General features: G+C 39.9%; 1 protein-coding gene across 1 annotated transcript in view; it reads right to left on the bottom strand.

Annotated features, from left to right (window-relative positions):
* ITSN2 (intersectin 2) overlaps positions 1 to 23,008 on the bottom strand; it is a 168,936-nt gene that overhangs the window by 26,761 nt on the left and 119,167 nt on the right. Inside the window, exons 21-29 of the mRNA XM_004696407.3 lie at positions 21,212 to 21,384; positions 20,793 to 20,937; positions 18,010 to 18,215; positions 16,464 to 16,528; positions 15,726 to 15,892; positions 10,861 to 10,906; positions 10,641 to 10,762; positions 9,527 to 9,623; positions 8,848 to 9,039 (exon numbers count right to left, since the gene is read on the bottom strand). Of these exons, the coding sequence (XP_004696464.1) occupies positions 8,848 to 9,039; positions 9,527 to 9,623; positions 10,641 to 10,762; positions 10,861 to 10,906; positions 15,726 to 15,892; positions 16,464 to 16,528; positions 18,010 to 18,215; positions 20,793 to 20,937; positions 21,212 to 21,384 (1,213 nt within the window). The remainder of the gene's footprint in view (positions 1 to 8,847; positions 9,040 to 9,526; positions 9,624 to 10,640; positions 10,763 to 10,860; positions 10,907 to 15,725; positions 15,893 to 16,463; positions 16,529 to 18,009; positions 18,216 to 20,792; positions 20,938 to 21,211; positions 21,385 to 23,008) is intronic.

Below are 23,008 nucleotides of genomic sequence, written 5' to 3'. Positions count from 1 at the left end.
GTAAAACGTGAGGATGGCCTAAGACCTGGTAGTGTTAAATTCTATGTACCAAATATAGTCGAGTACAAGCTGACCTGAATATCAGTCGAGGCACCTAATTTTACCCCCAAAACTGCATTAAAAATGTGCTGAAAAACTCAGCTTATACACGAGTATATATGGTAGATAGGTTGCTAGGAGGTGGGACTGACGCAAGTTGGCACATAACAACACACATCCTGTAACACTTTACATTTCCAGAAAGCTTCAGCATCAATACTATGGCGGTGATTTTGGCTCCCATGACAGAATCACCCCATTTTCTCCTAGATCCTTCTGCTCCGTTTCCATAGGTTTACGATTCGAACCCGATTTCCCTACTCTACCTTCTAAGTAATCTTCATCTGCCTTCATTGTCTACCAGCCCTTCCACCTGCTGACAGTCACCCGAAGCTGTATAACTTGATCATTTCCACCTGCGGGCCCTATAGGTACTCTATACTCTCTAGGCAAAACCAAACTCACCTTCTTCCCACATCTCTTACGCTCTTCTGCAGTGGATGGTGGCACTGCTATTCCAGCCTTCACCTGGATACACACCTGAGCATCAAGCAGATCCTTTCACTTGTCCTCACATCCCATCAATGCCCCTCTGAAACTTTCTTAACATAGTTGCGCCACTCCTGTCTCCACATGGGCTACATAATCAGAATCACCTTTGAAACATCCCTAGAGTGCCCTTCAGACCACTTTAATTAGGGGACCAACGGAAACCGCACTGCCATCTCGAGTCCTCCCTATAGGAAAGGGTAGAACTGGCCCTGAGGGTCATCGAGATTGTAACTCTTTATGGGAGTAGAAAGCCTCATTTTACTCCTGAGAAGTGGCTGGTGGTTTTGAACTGCTGACCTTGCAGTTAGCAGTCCAATGAATAACCACAATGTCCCTTCAATAATTTTTAAATCTTCCCAGGAGATTCCAACGTCTCATCATCTTCACTCTTTCTGGCTCTGCACTTTCAGTGTAGCAATACTGAACTATTTTTAATCAATCATATTCCATCTTCATCTCCCACAACTGCACGTGCACATGCTCTTCCCCCCACCCCAGGCCCGTTGTCTTGTCCTCTGGTCTCCACCATCTATATCTGGCAGTAGTCTCCTGCAGAAGTCTCCTCTAGTTTATCCATCGAGAGTTGCACTAGGTATCATCTTCTTGGTGCTCAGTGAATCTCTACCACTGGGTTTAGCATGTACCTGTGCATGGGCCAGATCTTCTCACCTGGTAATAGGCTCCTAGGGGCCAACACAAGCGGATTATCACTCATTTCCTACCCCCAGAACCTAGCATCTGAACGGCATTATGGAAACTCACAATACATGCTAGTTGCGAATGACTTTCCAGAAATGAGGAAAGGCTTTTTGGCAAGAGGTTATTTATACTAGGTCTTAGTAGATGAGTTGGGTTTTGATCCACATTTTGATTACTTAGTTTGATTTTGAACATCAATTTGAGTACTTGTGTATAATAAATATTCTGCTTAACTCTGGTGCCCCCAAGTAGTCACTGTAGCTTCGTCTACACTCTTTATTTTGTACATACTCTATGTCTCCAGGGAAGGTCAATTTCTCCATCCATACCACCCCCCACCACGCTAACTCCTTAAGAGGAAACTGGAGCAAAAATTGTTATAGGACAGTAATCTGATATTATACAACATTATGTTTTCCTTTAGTTTTTGTGAGCAATAACATATTAAAATAAAATTTCTTTCATTTGTGAGATACATGTGCTTAATTTGAATCAAATGATCTCAATCTTGACCTCTTGAAACTCTCTTTGCCCCTATAACTTAAGACAGTTTGCTGGCTTCCACCTAGAGACTAGGGCTAAGGAAAAAGTAAAAATTCAAAGACAATCAATTCCAACTACAAATAGGCAATTAAAAACATTTCAAAGGGTGCCTCAAAAGAAACACACAATACAAATAATGTAGTTTTGTGTCCTTTTAATAAACACACTTGCATAGTTATATTACAATTCTGTAAAAATAAAAACAAATGAACTCATGCCACGCGTGCCCAGCATTAGCACAATCTCAATACTTTTAAAACCAGTTTTCAAGACACAGAAAATAAAATTTAAGGCATAAACAGCACTTCGCAACAATTTAATAATTTATTACATTACAGTAGCATCAGAGCAGCATCCAACAATGCCACTTCAGGCAAGAGTCTCTCAGCATTTCCATTATGGCTCTATTTACAAGAATTTGGAACTTCATAAAATGCACTCGAAGAAAACTTGGCAAATAAAGCTTTGGGTGGGAATTGGCATGTCTCTCTCTACATTTCCTTTTCCTGGTTTCTTTATTTCAAACTACCAGTCTTCGTATTGTACCTTGACATTAAGATAGCAGATATTAGTTTAAATTGTATTGTTTTAAAATGATTTTTTAAAAGATAAAGTTTTAGAGAAACCATATAATAGATAGGGCTTCTTTAAAATTTAAATGTCAGATTCTCTGAAAATCTGCTTTGATTTTACAATGAATTTTTTTCACTGCTGGAAAAAACTACCAGGTTTCATCACATGCTTTAAAACCACATAAGCATTTTTTGAATAGGGATTTTGATGCTTTGCCTCCAACAGGGCTCAGATGTGATCACCGTGCTCCCATTTTAAGTTCTATCCCCTAATAGCCTCCTTTCCTCTAGCATCGGTGCTAAGACGCCTAAAGCTGCCTCTCACTGAGTGAGGGGACAGAGATGCGGCGTGGATGTGAGGTGCTGCAGAGGGCTGCATGCACTTTTAAGAAGGGTTGAGGCTATTATTCTATGTCACACAGTTTCATTTTTAGCTTTCTCTCAAATATAAGACATAACTCCTACACCAACAGTGGTGGCTATTTCAGTGTATCCGGCACATTCACTTTCCAGATTCACATTGTGCATTAACTATGCTGATAAGTGAGCTAATTTTTAGATAGCTGATGAACGTGGTGTTTTCAAATTAATTATGAATTAATAATTAATTATTAATTCGATCAGAATGTCACTCCTAATCATCTATATTTACCAGTGTATTGATTCCAAACATAAAATTACTTTTGCAATAATCAGTGTATTAGATAAATTGAAAATTAGACAGGAAAAAATGTTAGGCCAAACCATGTGGCTAAATAACAGTGGTGTGCCTTCTAATCTTGGGGTTTTAAATGATTTAGAGAAACTGCCATGAACCTGAACTCCAGTAAAGGGTGCAAATGCAGAAAGTTCAGAAAACTCGAGGAGGCAAGACGAGATAACCTCCAAGTTTGAAGGGTCAGCTGAACTCAGCAGGACCTAATCTTAGCATGGCCTCCTTTGGCGATTGCAGGCAAATCCATTATTCCACCTATAAAATGATATTATTGCTTTCCTTTTAATGTCGCATTTTATGAAAGTATCATGATGATGCCAAGTGCTAGAAATTGAGGTGGTCCAGTAACCAGCAACGTCCACTCCAGGGAGCACACGTACATCCTGACAAGGGGAGGGGTTCTGGAGCAGACACTTGAACTTGGCGATGTGATGTTTTCACTACGTGTCGTAAAGTTATGATTTGGGCAAAGTATGGCTGAGATAACAATCCATTCAAAACATAAAGGCATGTTAACATAAATATTGCACAACTCTGCCTCTAACATAATTTTGGAGGCATCAAAACATACTTTCCTTTCCTTGAAGAACTCTGTGAGGAACTAAGACTGATCGTACGTACACTTTTCCTGATACTACTTTGACATTCATACACAGTAGATTGCACGCAGTTTGTAAACATTTTAAATCGCATAAGCTTCTCATTGATTTTCAAATCTAGTTTAATACTGTCTACTAAAACTCCACTTCTGTTTCAGCTGAGTACACACACATTTATTCATTTATAAATAGCCATGAGTATTTTCTTTAATGTTATTTCCATTTCAGGAAAAGAAACAAAATCCTATGCCACAGCAGCCAATGTTCCTGAAGCCCGGATCTGAGCCAGAAACCCCTGGGTGGGAAAGTCAGTCTTGTAGCCTGATGGCCAGAGAGGAACGCCTGCTTCCACGGCACGTTCTTTCCTTGGCTACAGGTCACTCTTGGCTAGTCCGTAGGCCTGTGCCAGGGGTACTTGAACTCTGCAGGGATTCCTCATGATCTTTACTGAACACTAAATACAGGAACATCGAGCAATGCCCTTTGTTACCTGGGACATATGCTACCTGATTCAAATACACACTAATAAGAATTCTGACTTTACAATGTATTGTTGATATAAATGTCCTAAGCCAAGGGAACCCTGGGAGCTTTTCAGTCCTCAAAATAGTCCCTGCGTTTGGTTGTCAGGGAAGAATCGTCAGCTAGCGGCCCATGCTGCATCGGCCTTATGCACTGAGCTCCTGAGGGGACTGGCCCAGTACAGTGCAGACCCTGGGACCCTCGAGGGGCCTGCACAACCCGCTGGGTCACAGCTCCGCCAGGGCAAGCCAGCCTGCTCCTGTGAGGTCAGAAGAGCTCCCAAGAGACGTGAGCGTTCTCACCCGCTCAACACAGAAATGAGAGAAAAGACCATGTCCAGTTCTTGCCTTTCAGACAGCTAAACCGTGGGCCTCACAGTGGCACATCAGAAAGTGATCTAGTAAACAGTGCAGATTAGGGGCAGATCGCAGTGAGCCGGTGGCCAGCTCACTGTGATTGGAATTAGATCAAACGTAATAGCGACACATCAGCACATTGTCTCTGAACTCTGTAATGGGGATACATGTGGCAACAGCATCAGAGAAGGACAGCAGCCCATTCCAAACCAGCGAGCATAGTTTGTGCAAATAGTGGGTCTTTGTGTGTTTGAACTCCCACCACATGAGGGCAAACTCAATATGCATGCTAATGACCTACAATTACCAAAGAAAAAGGAGAAAAATGCTAAAAGATGCCAGAGTGAACAGCAGGGAAAGCCACACAAAGACCCACTATCCTTTCACTTGTTACAAGTAAATTTTAACTGTGAACCAGAAACACAAGGAGAGAATCCCAAGTGGCTCTCACACCGACGAGTAAATGGATTGTGTAGGAGATATTGGATCAGGGCTGCCTGCCCTGCCTCCACGCTAGAGTCAAACTTGGATAGTGGGTCTCTGGGGTGCTTTCACACTGGAAGACAACATTGGTTCCTAAAAAAAGAAAAATGAGGAATAAAATGAACATAATGCAAATTAAGTAGGTGAGAATAAAATTTGACTAGTAATAACATGCAATAAGGACTTATTAAAGGCTGGAGAGCAACATCAACTAAGGAAATTCAGTCTATTGATATTCTCAACCTCTAAAAAATGTCCTAATAATACAGTAATATGAAAATGATACTTAAAGGGCCAAAGAGCCACAGTGATAATTTCAAATGTACCCAGCTCTCACTGACTCATGAAGTCTACAAACCACTGATTCATTTCCACAGCTCTAGAAAGGTATAAAAAGATCTCAAATCAATTCTTTGATTGAGGCTTAAGCAATTTCTCAACAAAACCTGGTATTAAAGTTAAAAACCCATACAAATTTAGTCTGAATTGATTGCATAGTTACCGATACAATCACAGTATTTTTTGCATAAAACACACCCACATATACAATGCACCCAGTGGTCACAAGAAGCTGATACACTATGGGGTTGTGCGGTTTACAAAAAATATTACAAAATTATAACATGCTTATTATTTGTGTAAAAATAGGGTAACTATCCTTTGAAAGTAACCGCAACTCTTCAAATTTCTGAGGAGCAATTATTTGAAGTAAAATGAAAGGAAACCAAAACAGCACTTCTTGCCTTCCCAGGTGATTTAAACTGCTTTACATCAACCATAAGCTTTCTCAGAGAAATTGGGGGGAGGGGGTTTGTACCAAAATTCATGAAAAAAAAAAAGGGGATTAAAAGATCGTGGAATTTTTCCACAAACTTTTTGAAGCCTCCTCATATTTAGAAATTGTTCTCAGAATTGTAGAATAGAGAGATCTTTTATTCCAGGATGGATGACAAACCGTTCATTATTTAGATAAGAGTTTGTCCATATGATCGAACTAATTAAATACACACACACCCCCAGCAATAGAAACAACATCATAAGTAATTTTTTGATAATAGTTTTACAATTTTGAAGCTGTGGACTAGAGAAATAACCTCTTCAGCATTCTATTTCTCTAGCCCACGTTTTGAAATATAATGACGCAAACAATCAGCTCATTCTTTTCTACTACCTTCTTGTCAAGCTGATCCCTAACTCTAGCCTCTCTGGCAAATTGATACAATTTATCCTTCATGTTTCAGTTCAAATATTCTCTGTGACGGCTTCCTAACTGATCTTTCCTCAGTTAGATTTGTGGGCTCTTTTACAAAAATATATTTGTATATATATATCTCCATTATAATGACTGTTAGATTTAATCTATACAATTTCACCCTATTGGATTCTCAGGCTACTTTAGAGCAGAGGTAGTCTTTATCTTTGTGTGGCTAACGCTAAGAACACAGCAGACACTCAAAGAATACGTAACAAAGGAATAAATGCCTTCATACCGGGGAAAATGTTAACATAAAACCCCAAATCCCGTAAGAGGTACAATCTGAAGCACATGGGCACTGTGCTCAAGGCCACTGTGTAAGGCAGCAACGACCAAAAGACAGACGCCTTTCTCTTTTCAAAGGTTTACACTTAATGTTTCGACAGTACCGTTTCCTTGTCTTATTTTGGGGACGGCTTTAAACTGGTGGTCCTCTTAGAGTTGTGCTGTCCAATATGGTAGCCACTAACCACAAACGTCTACTTAAATTCAAACGAATTAAAGTTACACACAATTCAGAATTGAGTTTCCCAGTCACATCAGCCAAACTTCAAGTGTGGAAAGTTCCACGTGGGTCGTAACCACCGCATTGGATAGTGTAGGTAGAGACGGTCTGTCTCACTGCAGAAAGTTCTATTGAATGATAGCACTGTCCTGTTGAGGTCCCTCATCTCAGGGGGCGACAGGGTCTAGTAGTTCAACCCATACTAAAACTGTAAGTAAAGCATTCCGGGTCGGAAAGTAACTTCCATGGCTAATAAGCCTGGAAATAATGAAGTCAGGTAACAGCTATGTAGCCTGCGTTGTGTCTTTTAAGAATAAAAAGACATCACTCAATTAACTTTAGGGGTTGGTAGGTTATTTTCCTAGGAGGCGGTTACTGTCTTGAAATAGATTTCTCTAGAACAGTGACTTTTCTATCATCCCCAGAGGGCAACCTGGTGTGTGTGTGTGTGTGTGTGTGGGGGGGGGGCAGGGTCATAGAAGAGGCGAGTAAGGAAGAGGAAGTGAAGACTTCAGAGCGTGATCCTGGCTGGCCTTCCCTTCAGAAGAGCTTTTATTTGTTCCTTCTATTTCTTATTAGATAACACTAATTTGGAGAAATAGTATTCCATTGCTGGAAAACAAGATAACCGAATATGACATTAGGAAACCATCATTTTAGATTCTAAAAGCTATAAAAGCCAAGTGTACTGACACCCAGAATAGACTCCTTATCTCCTAGGTCTGAGAAGTACCTTCTCTCAGCTCTAAGCAAGGCGTGTGAAGGATGTGTTGGGCCCCTGCCAGCAATCTGATGAACTGGCACGCTGCGGGGCCAGGCCCAGCCATCAGTAGAACTTCACCTGGCTGTTCATTGCGCAGCTGCACTGTGTGAGGTTTTCTTGCCACTTTTCTTAAAACCAGGAGACATTTTGGGGGGAATTTACAAATCATGGAATATTAGAGTCTTCCCTCCTCTACAATGGAAAATCTAGCTGTTTATCTATCTAGAGGGAAATCTTTCCCCCAGGATTAGAGCCATCTTTATAATCTCTGAAACAGAAATGAAGACTATCACTAGAAATTACACAGTCCAATGTGGATGTAACCCAGTGGCACCGAGTCATACGTGTATCTCAGTTTTAACTGAGCTACCCATTTCATGTTCTCAAAACGACAGGCTGTATTATTCAGATAACTTTATAAGAATGATAAGAAACATACAGGGTAAAGTATTTTGTTGACAGAACAAAAAACTCAAAAGGGTGGGAAGAAAGGATATCCATTTTATAAAAGTAACAAGAATCTCTAAGTACTGTTTATTCTTTAATTTATTATTAATGCTATATTTATCATTAAATATAAGAAAGCTAGGTAATTGCCAAGAGATAATTTTATATAATAGCAAATTTTATACTTTTGAGACCTAAGCCCTTGTTCTAAAAGTAGCCAAACAGATCTTGATTTGTCTATCTCTTGCATGACACAGTTCTCTAAAAAAAATCATCTCGTGAAAGTTTCCAAACAAAGGTTTATACAGGTTACCTTCTCCTACCCAGATGATGCTTAAATATGTGGGAGATAAATGGGAAAGTTGTAAAATTAATGGCATTTTTACTAACAGGGTGAAAAACTTGTGGGTGTGTAGCTGTGTGAACAACAGGGTAATCACTAGCTGTCTCTCATGAAGCGGACAGAGACGCTGGATGCCAGAGGGGACAGAGGACTGCGGCTGCAGGGCAGACTGCTGTCACAGCACAGACCGACCCCACCCAAGAGACGGCTCACATCGGTCAGAGGAAGTGGGGTAGTGAGGCCTGAAGCTAGGAACAGGAATTTAAAGTAAAGCTGTACAACTTTTAGATCTTGTAAAAAGTTCCTTTTCTATTTTCTTAAACATTAACATACATTTGCTATAAACTGAGTTTAAAAAGATCTAATCCACAATTCTAATCAATGCAGTAATCAATTGCAGGAATGAGGAGAGCGCTCAGACGAGTTAGGAAGTCGAGACTTTAATAGTACTCACACTGCTGGCTTGGATCCGAGTCTGTCGTCATCTTAACATAATTTGAAGGAAAGAGGCCGGTCACCCCGTTGGTTTCTCCCTGCCACCAGTCAGGATCATCTTTGTTCAGAACATTAATAAGTTGTCCCTTGGAGAAATTCAGCTCATCTTCGTTATTTGCCACATAGTCATACATGGCGATCACTTGACACACTGCGAGAAACAAAACAAAACATACCACCACAAAAATCAAATTAACGTCATGATTCCTACAGGGATCAGATGTTCGATCTCCCCATAGGGTTTAAATTATTTTAATGATAAATATTAAAATGAGACTAAATATTCCCTTTTGAACTGCTCTTCCTTCATCCCTCCTTCCCTCTTTTTACACCCCTTTTTTGCTGAATCACAGCTAAAGGAACAAGTGAATGCCTTCACTTTAAGTAAGTACGATGGCATAGCAATTTTATTTAGGAAACTCTCACGGAGCCATGCGGCTCAAATCTCAATGCACACTGGCTGTGTCTACACAGCATGTTTTTCGAAAGGAAGTTATCAGTGGTACATTACTTTTGGGCAGAGGTAAGGAAAGGCCTTTTTAAGACTTTACAAAGTGTTTATTTAGTTCATCTGAGAAGTGGCTGAGTTTTAAACAAAATTGCCCAAAGACGGCATCCAGGTTAACCCCTCTCCATACCAGGATGAAACGCAGGTGTGTCTCTTTCAGTGCTGGGACCCAGAAGTTTAACATGGCTGGCAGGAAACCATCCCTTCTGCCGCTTTTTTCCTCTGGCCTGGGAAAGTGCAAAAGGAGTATACAATTGAAAGGGGAGATTGAAAATAGTGTGAATAGCAAATAATTACTGAGATGTAACTTAAAAGTTAGGAAAACCCTTGACAGGAAGACTGGGAGACTCGCTGCCTGTCCAAGTGCTCTACAACAGCTGGCCGAAGCGGGGACTTGGAGGCCGAACGGGCTCCGTGTTCGCAAGTATCTCACAGAGACCAGGCCAGAGTCCTTTGGGGGAGCTTCAGTCAGTCTGTAAGCTGGTGCATCCCAAACTGTAAATGCCTCTGGGGGCTTTGTGGAAATCAGTGATATCAGAAATAAAAGTTTTGGCTAGCCAATGCCTAGAACTTGGGCTAGTCTTCAAAGCAAATCAGAAAGTAAATTTGGGAGTTCCTCACAATGCTATGAGACTTTCCCCCGCTGCTCTTTAAGAACCCAAGATTCTGAGTTGCAAGAATGAAACCATATTTCTGCTCTGTGTTACAATTGCATATGGAACCGAGGAGGTAGAAACACAGCTGTTGGCCTCTCATCAGCCTTTAGTCCTTAAATACTTTTTTGTTTAAATGGATTCGCTTTATGTATCAAAACACATGCAACCACTTTCTCTGCTAACACTTCGGTTGAAATTAACAGGGCTCATCTAAGTCGGCACCCCTTTTCCTTGCACTGCTGTGTCAAAAACCTGAGACCGTAAGGGGAAATCTGAGGGGTACAATTTCCTCAGCACACAGCGGGACTCCAGGGTTAGTCCAAGCAGAGATCTTGCTTCTTTGACAAAGGGAACCTGAGGTGTGTGAACACATGCATGAGCACAAGTAGTGTTTTTGGAGGAAATTCCTTAAATGTACTGATACAACAACTCAAATGCCAGACACGAGAAGACCATAGAGAAACACGACACTAAAATGTTACTATTGCTTGCCTCTAGGTGGCACGATGCAGTCAATATAAAATGTTATGACTTTTTAATGAACACACATTACTTTTACAAAGTGACAAACGTCTTAAGATGTATTACCTGTAACTCGCCCTGCCACCATCCACTTGTATTTTTCTTTAGAATTAATATTAGCTGCCCCGGGGCAAGGCTAAGTTGCTCAGAACCAGAAGCCACATATGTTGAAGTGACTTGGGCGATCTCTGAGAAGGAAATTTTGAAGAAAAGCCAGAAATTATGAATCCAAGACTATGAAAAAGCAAGCATTTTCATGTTTTTCTAGGTTAATTAGGATACATACCAGGCTTTTTGTTTGATGGTCCAGATTTGCCAGCACTTCCAAAACTCTAAAAGGAAAAAAAAATTGTATCGTGCTATCATTTTTTTTTAATAACTCAGATGGTAAAAGTACAAAGGTTCTTAGGAAGTACATGTCAAGTTCTCAGGATTTATATTTCTTTAAATGAGGTCAAAATGGCCATTCACGTCATGCTAAGCGACCTGGTTCTGAATGCAGCATGCATGAGGAGACCTGGTCAACTCATAGAACATAATATGCACAAATGGTTGGCTCACCAGGGGTAACTCATTTTTTAAATCTTTCCTGAATTTAAAACATGGCTCAAAACTTCAAAACAAACTCACTGCCTCTGATGCCTCTTTCTCCCTCGGAGCCGCAGGTGGTTTCAAATGGCTGACCTTGCAGTTAGCAGCCCAGGGTGTAATCCCTATCCCACTAGACATCAAAACAGGTCTGTCTAGGCCAATACATTCCACACAGGCTGAACCGGACCCATCCGACCCATGGTTTGCAGGTTCCCTCTAGGGGCAGTCCTTAGAGATCCTTTCAGGGATCTGATTTTAGTCTATGAGATGAAAGTGAATTTCATAATAATCCTAAGATCTGCCTGTCTGACAGTGCTGACATTTCCAATGTGGGGGTGAAATTGCTAGGGCGTCCATGAATCATTATACTGTCCCAGGACTGCACAGGCTAGGTTCACCTAAGAGTGTCCGTGGTGAAGGAGGACACTTTTTACTAAGTCTTGATCCTCAAGGACACATTAAGAAAAAAAATCGGTGCAGCTTAATGGCACTGTTTATAAAGTGTGTCTGCTCTGTACGCCATGACTGCCTGGAGAAAAATCATTTCTGTGATTAACCTGCGAGCAGAACTAGTCTTTCTCAGGGAAGATTGTTACCTGAAAGACGTATGAGTTATTCAGACTCGGGACGTGGCAGATAGGTTCTCAGAAACCGAAGAGGAAAGCGCACTACTTCAGGGAAAACGGCTGTTAGGATTTCTTGTCGGTGACAGAATTCAAGCTTTCCAAGAAAATTTAAACTCTGGAAAATCTGCATCCACTATTGGGAGCTTGACAGCTTCTTGGTTTTAATGACTTTGGGGATCTTATCACTAGTGATATTAACAAACGTGACATTTTGATAATGTTGAGTAAAATATGTCAGCACAGGGAATACCTGTATAATTTAATGTTGCCCAAAGAAGTCAATGAATGATGTATCACATGCCACACGGCAAAAGGTTCATTCAATATGAAAATTAGACCAAGATATTTTAATGTAACTAAGAAAATTTGATGGATATGGCTTCAGATTTCAGGTTGCAACTAATTTGTAACAACTTACTATTTATCACGTTTTGGTGTAACAAAAGAAGCATATTGGCATACACCAGAAAATGTTATTAAAATTTGTCGCCCTTTTTTGCCATATGTGTGGGGGCAATTTTCTTCCTACACTTTAAACAAAGCAACAGATTGCAACAGATTGAATACAGAAACAAATATGAGATTCTAGCTGTTGTCAACTAAGCTAGACATTAAATCCATGTGCAAAATAAACAATGCCATTCTTCTTATTAAACTTGTTTTTTTGGGGAGGGGGCATCAATTTTTAATTAGTTTTCATAAGAAACACTATATAGAACTTATGTAACTATATAATAGTTTGTTATGTTTAAGTGAATTGATAATAAGTAAACTACTTCAGAGGTTTATTTTCTAATATGGCCAATATCACTAGATATCTCACAGTCTTTGAGCTTCTCAGTAATTTGTAAGATGGTGAAGAGTTCTTGAAACCAGAAAGTTCTGGAACTACTAACCACACCACACAGGTGGCAGAGCTGAAAAGCAGCATGAGAATCAGAATCCACAGTGAAGACTGTCAAGATCCTTCAAGGCAGTCTTTAGCCTCCTGCATGCAGCGCTCTATCAGTGCTGACAGCCCAGTCCTGTGGCTTTGTTCTTAGATTTTCATGAAATCCTGTCTACCTCTTCATCTCTATAATTTGATCCTTACTTGCTTTTCCTCCCCACCCCTCCTCCCGCCCAAATGATACTGCCTGGAGTAGTAAGGAGCCCTAGTGGTGCAGTGGTCAAGCAAACAGCTGTGAACTGAGAGGTTGGTGGTTCAAACCCACCGACAGCACTGTAAGAGAAAGATGAAGCGGTCTGCTTCCATAAAGATAACAGCCTTGGAAATCCTACTTGGCAGTTCTACTCTGCCTTGTAAGGTCACTGTGAGGCAGCATGGACTCAACAGCTAGGGGTTTGGTTTACCTTAGGAAGGTTATTTGTAAACAAAAGAGCTTGACCAAAACCACACACACTGTTATTGTTCCTTGGTGCCATCGAGTTAGTTGCAACTCAAAGCAACCCTGTGTACAAAAGAAGAACCACCACCCGGGTTTTGTGCCATCCTCCCAATTACTATGTTTGTAGCCACCACGTCAATCCACCTTTTAAGGGCCTTCCTCTTTCCCTCTGCCCCTCTCCTTTGCCAAGCATGATGTCCTTCTCTAGGGTCTGGTAACATGTCCAATGTACATGAGACAAAGTCTCGCCATTCTTGCCTCTAAGGAGCATTCTGGTTGTACTTCTCCACACAGTTTGTTCTTTTGGCAACCCACAGTACTTTCAATATGCCTCACCAACACCAACGTTCAAAGGCATGGATTTTTCTTTGGTCTTCCTTCTTCAATGTCCAACTTTCACAGGCATGGGAAGTAACTGAAAATACCATGATTTGGGTCAAGCATACCTTAGTCATCAAAGCAACATTCTTGCTTTTCAACACTTTAAAGAGCTCTTGTGCAGAAGATTTACTTCATGGGATGCATCGTTGACTGCTGCTGCCATGAGCACTAATTGTGGATCCAAGCAAGATGGAATCCTTGGCAACTTCCATCTTCTCTTCATTGATCATGATGCTTTTTATCTTTGGTCCAGTTGTGAAGACTTTGGCTTTCTTTACACTGAATTGCAATCCATGTTGAAGGCTGCAATAGTTGATCTTCATCACCAAGTGCTTGAAGGCCTCTTCACTTTCAGCAAACAACGTTGTGCCATCTGCCTATCACAGGTTGTTGATAAGTCTTCCTCCAATTCTGATGCCACACTCTTCTTCATATAATCCAGCTTCTTTGAGGATTTTCTCAGCATACTGATGAGTAAGCATAGTGTGAGGATGTAACCCCAAGGCATAACTTTGCTGATTTTAAACCATACAGTACTCCCTTGTTTTGTTTGCACAACTGCCTTGGGATGATGTATAGGTTTCACATGAACACAATGTAGTATTCTGGAATTCCCATTCTTCTCAAGGTTATCTATATAGTTAGTTATGATTCACACAATTGAATGCCTTTGCACAGTCAGTGAAACACAAGTAAACATTGTTCTTGTATTCTCTGCTTTTAGCCAAGATTCATCTGATGTCAGCAATGAAATTCTTTATTCCATGTCTTCCTCTGAATCTGGCCTGAACTTCTGACACTTCTGTCAATGTACTGCTGCAACTGTTGTTGGATAACCTTCAGCAAATTTTTACTGGCATATATTATCAATGATACTAAATCTACTAATACTCACTGCCATGGAAGTCCATTCTGATGCACAGCAACCCTATCGAACACAGAACTGCCTCTGTGAGTTTCTGAATTTACAAGTGAGCAATTGATGGTCTGTTCCACAGTTGGCCCCTGGTCCAGTTTAAACTTCGGATATTGAGCTTCTCCATCATCTCTTCCCACACAATTTGATTGCTGTGTTTCCCATCTGGAGAAGTCCACATGTATAGTCGCTGTTTATGTTGTTAAAATAAGGTATTTGCTATGAACAAATCATTGGTCTTGCAGAATTGTCATGCGATCTCTACCTTCATTCTGTCACCAAGACCATACTTTCCAATAACTGTTCCTTCTTTGTGCTTCCAACGGCCAATAATTATCAATGCATTTGATTGTATCTTTGATTAATTTCAGACTGAAAATATTGGTATAATTCTTCAATTTCTTTACTACTAGTTTTAGTGTTTGGTGTATGGATTTAAATAATATTGTATTGATTAGATTTCCATATATTATCCTATCATGGATAGCACTGTACTTCAAGACAGGTCTTGAAATGTCCTTTTTTGACAATGAATGCAAAACCATTCCTCCTGATTGTGTCATTCCCAAGTACCGTACATACTCAAGTATAAGCCGACCCAAATATCAGCCAAGGCACCTAATTTTACCACAAAAACTGCATTAAAAATGTGCTGGAAAAATCGGCTTATTCAGGAGTATATATGGTATATGATTTTCTGAATTCCAGTTCATTTCAACTAATGCCTAGAACATCAATCTTTATAAATGCCATTTAATTTTTAATGTCTTCCAATTTTCCTAGATTCATACTTTGTATATTCCAAATACCAATCAGTAATTGATGTCTGCAGTTGTTTCTTCTCATTTTGCGTCCTGCCCCATCAGCAAAGGAAGGTCTGAAGGCACTCACTCCGTGTCACTAGGGTCAACTCTACTTTGAGAAGGAAGTTCTTCCTTGGTCAAATTTGCCTTCTGACCAGAAGAGCTCATCTTCTGGCACGATCTCTGATAATAGTCTGCTGTTATAAATTATGTTTTTGGTATCTGACAACGTTCCACTCCTGTTTGTTGGGTTTTCAGTGGCAAAGTCCTCTGAAGTGGGTGGCCTATTTGTTCTTCAGTCTGTACGCTCCGCTGAAAACCATCCACAGAAAACCATCACAGAAACACACAAACCACCGCAGTATGACAAACTGACATACTTAGTAAGTGTTAATCATAATCAACATGAATTGAATGATTTTGTTTCTACATCAAGATTATTCTACCTCTTGATCTTTTGGTTTGACATAGTTTGATGGAAAAATTCCAGTTCTGTCTCCAATACTTCCTGTCCACCATTCTCCATCTTTCTGTGTTACCAGTATTTCTTCACCTTCGGTGAAAGTCAAATCTCCAGGTTCTACACTTGAATATGGATAAAGTGCAATATACTCTGGAGGGAACAAACCAAAAAAGAAACAAATTAAGCTGTAAGATTACAGAAGTCAAAAAAATAAAATTATGTTGGCAGAACACTGGCCAAAACAATGTATTACTCAAACCACCTAATGGGGTAAATAGAAAAAAAATATTTCTTTGTGATATATGTGATAAAGTATACATTGATTTCATATCCTACTGAATGACCAAATGGTACACAGTAATTAAAATCCATTTTTAAACAGCTCAGTGCACTGAAGTTTTCTTACCTCTCAACATTTATAATTTAGATCCAGGTAGTGGGAAAACTAAAACCTCCCTGCTCCCTCATTGTAACACTTTTAACCCACAATTGTATTTATTGGTCCCGTCCACACTGTGTTTTTACAGCACTGACTTTCCAAAAGTAGAAAGTACTTTCTGTCACGTTTTTTGTAGATACTCAGTACTCACAGGAAATTGCTACAGAGGAGGCTTTCCTAGCCTTACTTTCAGGGCGAGTAACAGCTGTGAACAGTCAGATCATTAACCAGCCAATAGCTTAGCTGACGTCTGTCTCACTGACAAAATGCCGAACAGCTTACCTTCTCCACCGGTACAGGCAGCAGAGGTAGGTTTCTTGTTTATACTTGCATACACAGCTTCTGGTCTGCCAAATAAATGCACACAAATCACAACAAGGAAACAAAACAGATATAAATAAAGCCAAAGAAGATGATTTGTTTCCAAAGTTACTCTAAATATTGTCTCCGTAGGCAAGCTAAATAAAAATGTTCATCCACATATGCTGTTGGACTAAAAACTGTCTAATTATAAACTTCTAAATTTTTAAACACAGTAAGCTAATTTAACATAATTTATGAGTACTTCAAATGTGAGGTGTTTTGCCTTTATAAAAAATAGGCTTGAGATATCTCAAATAGAATCGGAGACACAAATACATTGCTAGACGGGCTGTCTTTCGCTAAAGCTCCTACGGGGCTGGGCTGGGCTGGGCTGGGCTTGGCTTAGCAAGAACAAAGTGGCAATGTACCAGAAGCAGCCGGCCAGGGGAGGCTTGTGTGTGACGAAGATACTGGGCAGGTTTCAGCAACGCTGCCATACAAAGGAGGACTAGGCAAAAGGCTGCAATCTTTATCTAAGTAGATGGCCAGCTCGTCCTCCCATAGAACTGCTGGTCAGTTAAAACCACCCGCTTCTTGGTAGGCAGCTGAGTGCGTTAACCCCTGTGCCACTTCTTGTTATCATTACCCACTTCTCAATCTGAAGTGTCATGCCACTCTGCAAAGTGTGTGCATTTTGAATACAAACATACAGTCAGGAACAGTATTAAAGATCATTTAATATTTAACTCAATTAGGAAATTGAAGACCAAGGAGATTATTCTACACAGCCTGGCAAAAATAACAGAATCACAATTTAATCCTTTTGATTTCCAACAAAGACCTGTCCCTTTCCACTAAAACAGACTCCATTCGTATTTAGATCAACTTCCAAATAAGACACGAGATAGCTTTTGATATCATCCATTGTACTGTATTAAAAATACTTGGTGACTTGACACCCCTACAGACTGAGAAATAAAGGGAAGAGAACATAAGCTGCTCAGCTCTTGCTTTAATTTGAAAATTAATTTATTCATTTGTTCCTCTCTCATTCATAATATAATTGAGCAGATATTATGCATCAAGCACTAGAGTGGGTATGGAAAGACTTAAGCAAACACACCCGTAACAAGAATAAAAAGAAGACATGGCATGTTCTAACACGGGATATAGGCAAGAAAGTTAGTAGCTGTAGCACAGTGTGCTATGAACAACAAGAAATGCTTGCTCAAGGAACCCTGGCGGCCCAGAGATGGGAATGCCTCCCTTCAGCAAATAGGCTCTCAGTGAAGATGTATTTAGATACCGGCAATTTACAGTAAGCAACCGGGGAGAAAGTCTCCAAAGCAAAAACTAGCTAATTTTTCTAAGTAAATTTCAGGTACAACGAAAGGAAAATATAAACAAACAAAAACCTAAGCACTTTGATGTTCAAACTCTTTGTTGCACATTCCTTGTATGATGGTGGGCTGAAGAACAAAAGCTCAAACACTCCCACCTCATGTAAATGCCCAAAGATGCTTACTCTTCAATCTTGACTTCACTCCCAGGGATAATCTTGACATAAGATTTCGGAAACCATCCTCTTCCACCATGGACCTCTCCGAACCACCAATTTTCTTGCTGCTCCAAGACAGTAATGACATCATGCTTTGAGAAGTTCAAGTGGTTATCCTTCTTTGCAGTCCAAGAGCAAAGCGCCTGTGCTTTTAAGTTTTCTACAGCCTGTCCCTGTGAGTAGAAAAACAATTTTTAAAAATTAAAAGACAACAACACTAATCATGATTTGTGTATTCAAGTAAAACAGCAAGCCAGTCTGGGTTGGCGGTGACACATTAACTAGGGAGACGAAGAAGCCCTCTTCTACTACCCGACTTCAGTGGCATGAGACAGTCATCTCGGTGGCCTGCTAAGTCCAAGGAAGACTGGACCGCTACCCTTCGAGGACACATCCGGATATAAAATATCACTGTAGTGGATTGGAAACAGAGGGTGTGTAGGAAGCACATTTACAATCCATCAAGCGGATGTCATGAAACAGAAGGAAAAGGAGAGAATCACTACAAACATCTGGCCTGCAGCTCCTAACTGAGTGGATTCAGCCGAATCGGCAAGGACTGGGGATGGGGCTATGCTTGGTCCCCTCCATTTCCCGCCTCCTGTCTTTTGAACTCTTTGTACGCTCATTTATTTTTCTTTCCTTCCTTCTCTGAGGAAGGGATACCTTTGTTCTGCTCATAAGGCCGAGCTTTTGATGTGTGCTGAAAATCTCATGATACCTCTCATTTTCTAAAACATTTTGCAGCATTATTGAAGTCCTCTCCTTGAATCTTTAACCTCTTTCTCACCTTCTCTACTGTCTACCTCTACAGAAAAGCATACTCAGATTTTCTAATTTCACACCTTAACCCATTCTAATTTGGATTTTACAGTTGTTATATGACTGAACCCCTTCTTGACAATGTCACTGATTACATCATAAGGGCCAAAGTCAAAGGCCTTTTCCAAATCCTTATTCTTCTTGATCTCTGAGCAGTGCTGAAACCACTAAAGCCCTTGTTTCTAAAGCTCACTCTCTGATTAGTGGTTGCCCTTTGGCCTGCCTTTTCCTCTCCTGTTCAACATGATCTCTCTAAATAATCTTTTTTTTTTTTTCTAAATAATCTTATTTATGCCTATGACCTCTTAAATCTTGATCTTCACTTTTATCTCCTAAGCTGCAGACCTGTAAATAAAACTGTCTACTGAGGTTTCCCTTACTATAAACACATCAAACCAAGTATGTCTGAAATGTAATCATATTTTTAGAACCCACCAAACTCTCTCCTCCTCCATTTCTTATCCATCTTTCCAACTGCCCAAGCTAAAGAACTGGAGGATTAACTCCAATTTCTTCCTTACTCTCTATAGTCGATGAATTCTCTATTTTGTGTCAAGGCACACAGTGTGGGGCAAATGCACTTGTAAATCCATCTCCTCTTTTATATATTCCCCTTATTGTGGCTTTGGTTTACACCATCATTTCCTGTTACTGAGCCGTTATAATACGCTCCTTCACCTGGTCACCTGCCTTTTCTTCTTTCTGCCAATCTAGTCCCTACCCTACTACCAGAGTTATCTTTCTAAGACAGAGACCTCAATCCCTCTCAAAAACCTTCAGGCCTTCTACTGCCAAATTGCTTAGCCATGCCATTAAATGTTCCACAAACAAAAATCAACCTCTCTCTATTTTCACTTCTGAACCCTTTCTCCATGAATTCTGTGCTGTCACCAGTAAAACTAGGTGTTGTGGTGTCAATTCTAACTCTGGCTGACCCATGTATTTCAGAAAACTGAACTCCACAGTTTCGAATGGCTGTGACCTTTCCCCAGAGATGCCTCTGAGTAGATTTGAACCACCAACCTGTGGTTCATAGTAGTGTGTTCAATCATTTACACCAGTTAGAGCCTCTTCCTACACTACAGCTAAGCCACCAACAGTCCCTGTGTCCTGAAAACACCTGTTAGCTAATGGCTCAGTAGCTTTCCACAAATCAAAGAATAACATTTCTTTTCTGGATGGTAAAATCCTTATCTTTGAAGGTCCTGCTCAAGTATCTTGCTTTTTGCAAAGCTTGCTCCAATTCCCACAGACTGAGCGAGAGGCTCCCTCCTCTGTACATTCCTCAGCACTCCATATGTACCTTTATTATAACTTCTCACATTTGACGGCCACTTAGCTATCTGTCCCCATTACATTATGAACTTCTTAATGAGAAGGACTTTAAAATATATTTTTCCTATACTTCTAGCACATGAAATGTCTGGAATCTCTGGTCACTCAATATACATATTCTGAATAACAATGAAATCTGTAGGACTCTATTCTAATGACATCTACTATTTCTTTTTATGATATTGGCCTGACAACACTTAGAATGTTTACATCTAAACCACAGGCTAAGTATAAGTAACAAGATTCCAAGTTCTCAAATGACTTACTTAATCATCATCCTCATCCTCATCTGAAATCTAATCTCTTATATCCTTATAAAAGTACAAATGAGCAACAATATAATCAGATTTGTAAAAATGAAATTTTGAGATTAGATACCTTAGCTGCTAATAACTTGATACTGTAGAAATGAACTGTTGCTAAGAAACCTACTAGTAATAATAATGTCACATGTGAATAAGAACATAGGCTAAATGTTCTTTAGCCTATGTTAAACCTCTGGTTAATCGAGTGAAAAAAGCTTTGGGCCAAAATCTTCACTCTATAGAAACACATTCAAAGAATAAAGTATATCAAAATTTAAAAGAACATACCTGTCCATGAATAGGTGAAACAGACCCAGGGGACACAGTGCGGGTAAAAGCGGATTTTTTCTGCCATGATGTATTAACAGTTAGGTTGGAAAAAGACACATTTTGATAATCAGTCATCGATGTTGGTTGATTTGAAGCAAGTGGTCTGTAAATTTAACACTCTGATTTAGAACATGCTGATCTATTTCAAGTTATATGTAATTTATGCTGCATTTAAATAGTTTATGGGAAAAAGAGAATCCATGAACAAACTACATTTTAATTTGCTAAATTTAACATCCAGTTTAGAATAATAGGCATTCCTTAAGAGACCAGACAGATAACCACATGATTAAGTAGCGCATATGCTAACACAAATATGCATTAGGTATTTATACATTTGCAGTACAGTATAAAATCCCTTGTTCATGAAAACTTACTCAGAGGGAGTTGAGGTAGCAGGTAAAGAGACTGCAGGAGGAAGTAAGGCCTTCTTGGGGGACAAAGTTTTTCCACTTGCTATTTTTTCTACATAGTTGCACGGAAACCACCCAAAACTTCCTTGAAAACTACCATAGAGCCAACCAGGCTCTCCTATCGTTTTTTCATCAACCTATGGAAACAACAGAAGAGTTAACAATGCTTAGAAATCCACACAATTACATTGGAAAGAAAGGCAGGCAATTGTGCAGTATCATTCTGTTCAGAATTAAAGTCACCTAATGAAAGAGGTATAGGGCTGCTAACAGCAAGGTCAGTGGTTCAAACCCATCAGCTGCTCTGCAGGAATACAATGAGGCTGGTCTGTTCCCTAAAGATTTACAGTTCCAGAAACTGCCTTGATAGCAGTGGGTTTGGTTTTTGTTCAGATAATTAAATGTAAGGCACTGTCTGCAAATCAGTGGGTTACGATATCAAATTACAGAGAAGATCTAGTGGTGCAGTGGTTTAATACTTTCCTGCTAACTGACAGTTGGGAGGTTTGGATCACCAATTACTCTGGTAAAAAAAAAATGTGTCAGTCTGCTTCTGTAAAGATTAGCCAAAGACCATTCGATAAGAAAAGTGAAAGTATGTTAACTTTTAAAGAAAATACTCAAGTATTTCCAGGTTTCATGATCATTCTAGTTGTTTCATATCCTGGCCAACACTTGGTATAGTCGTTGTGTTTTGTTTTTCACACATCCTAGCAAGTATTTAGGAGCCCTGGTGGTAGAATGGATTATGCATTGGGCTGCTAACTACAAAACCTGCAGTTTAAAATTGCAAACCGCTCTGAGGGAGACACATGAATCTTTCTGCTTCCATAAAGACTCACAGCTTTAGCAACCAAGTGACAATTCTACACTGTCCTATAGGGTCGCTGTGAATCTGAATTGACTTGGCAGCAGTGATTGAACAGGTGTTTAATTTGTTCTTCCCTAATGGTTAATAATGTTCATCAGGATTTTTTTCATAAGCATGTGCTTACTTGGTATCTATGTAGTGAAGTGTGTGTTGACATTTTTTGCACGTTTAAAAATGGGGTTATTTCTAACTGGTGAGTTTTGAGAATTCTCTCTTATAGAAAAAAGCTTTTATCAGCCAGGAGATTTGCAAATATTTCTCCCTAGTCTGTGGTAGTGTGCCCAACAGTTCTTAATTCTGCTCCAACTACCAACAAACTCATTGCCATTGAATCGGTTCTGATTCACTGGCTCTGACAGAGCCCATTTATTGATTCCTTCTCTTCAGGATCATGATCTTGATGTTGTTTATCAAAAAGTCATGAGTAATCCAAAGTAATGACGAATGTCTCCTATCTTTTCTCGTGAAGTCCTGGTGACTGCAAGGTCAGCAGTTTGAAATCACAGCCACTCGGTGGGAGAGAGGGGGTGGGAGAGAGGGGACGTCCTACTCCTGTAAAGAGTGAGTCTCTGAAACCCATCGGGGCAGTTCTAGCCTGTCTTTTAGGGCTGCTGTCAGAATTGAACCAACGGCACTGAGTCGTTTTTGTTTTGTTTTTAAAGATGTTTTTTAGTTTTAGGTTTCTTATTTGATACACTTTGAATTAATTTTTATATTACACAAAGAATAAAAATCCCTTCTTTTCCTATGAAGTTGCATTTGCACTTTGGTTAAAAAAGTTTTTTTCCTCTGAGCCACTGATCTTTTTATCTTTCATGACCTAAGACCCCATTATCTTTATTTTTTCCTAATCATTTTATTAGGGGCTCATACAATTCTTTTTTTTTTTT

The sequence above is a fragment of the Echinops telfairi genome, unplaced genomic scaffold (genome assembly GCF_000313985.2).
Source record: "Echinops telfairi isolate 266 unplaced genomic scaffold, ASM31398v2 ScPeMD7_9;HRSCAF=40, whole genome shotgun sequence".
Taxonomy (NCBI): Eukaryota; Metazoa; Chordata; class Mammalia; order Afrosoricida; family Tenrecidae; genus Echinops; species Echinops telfairi.
This window is presented reverse-complemented; position numbering and strand designations above follow the sequence as displayed.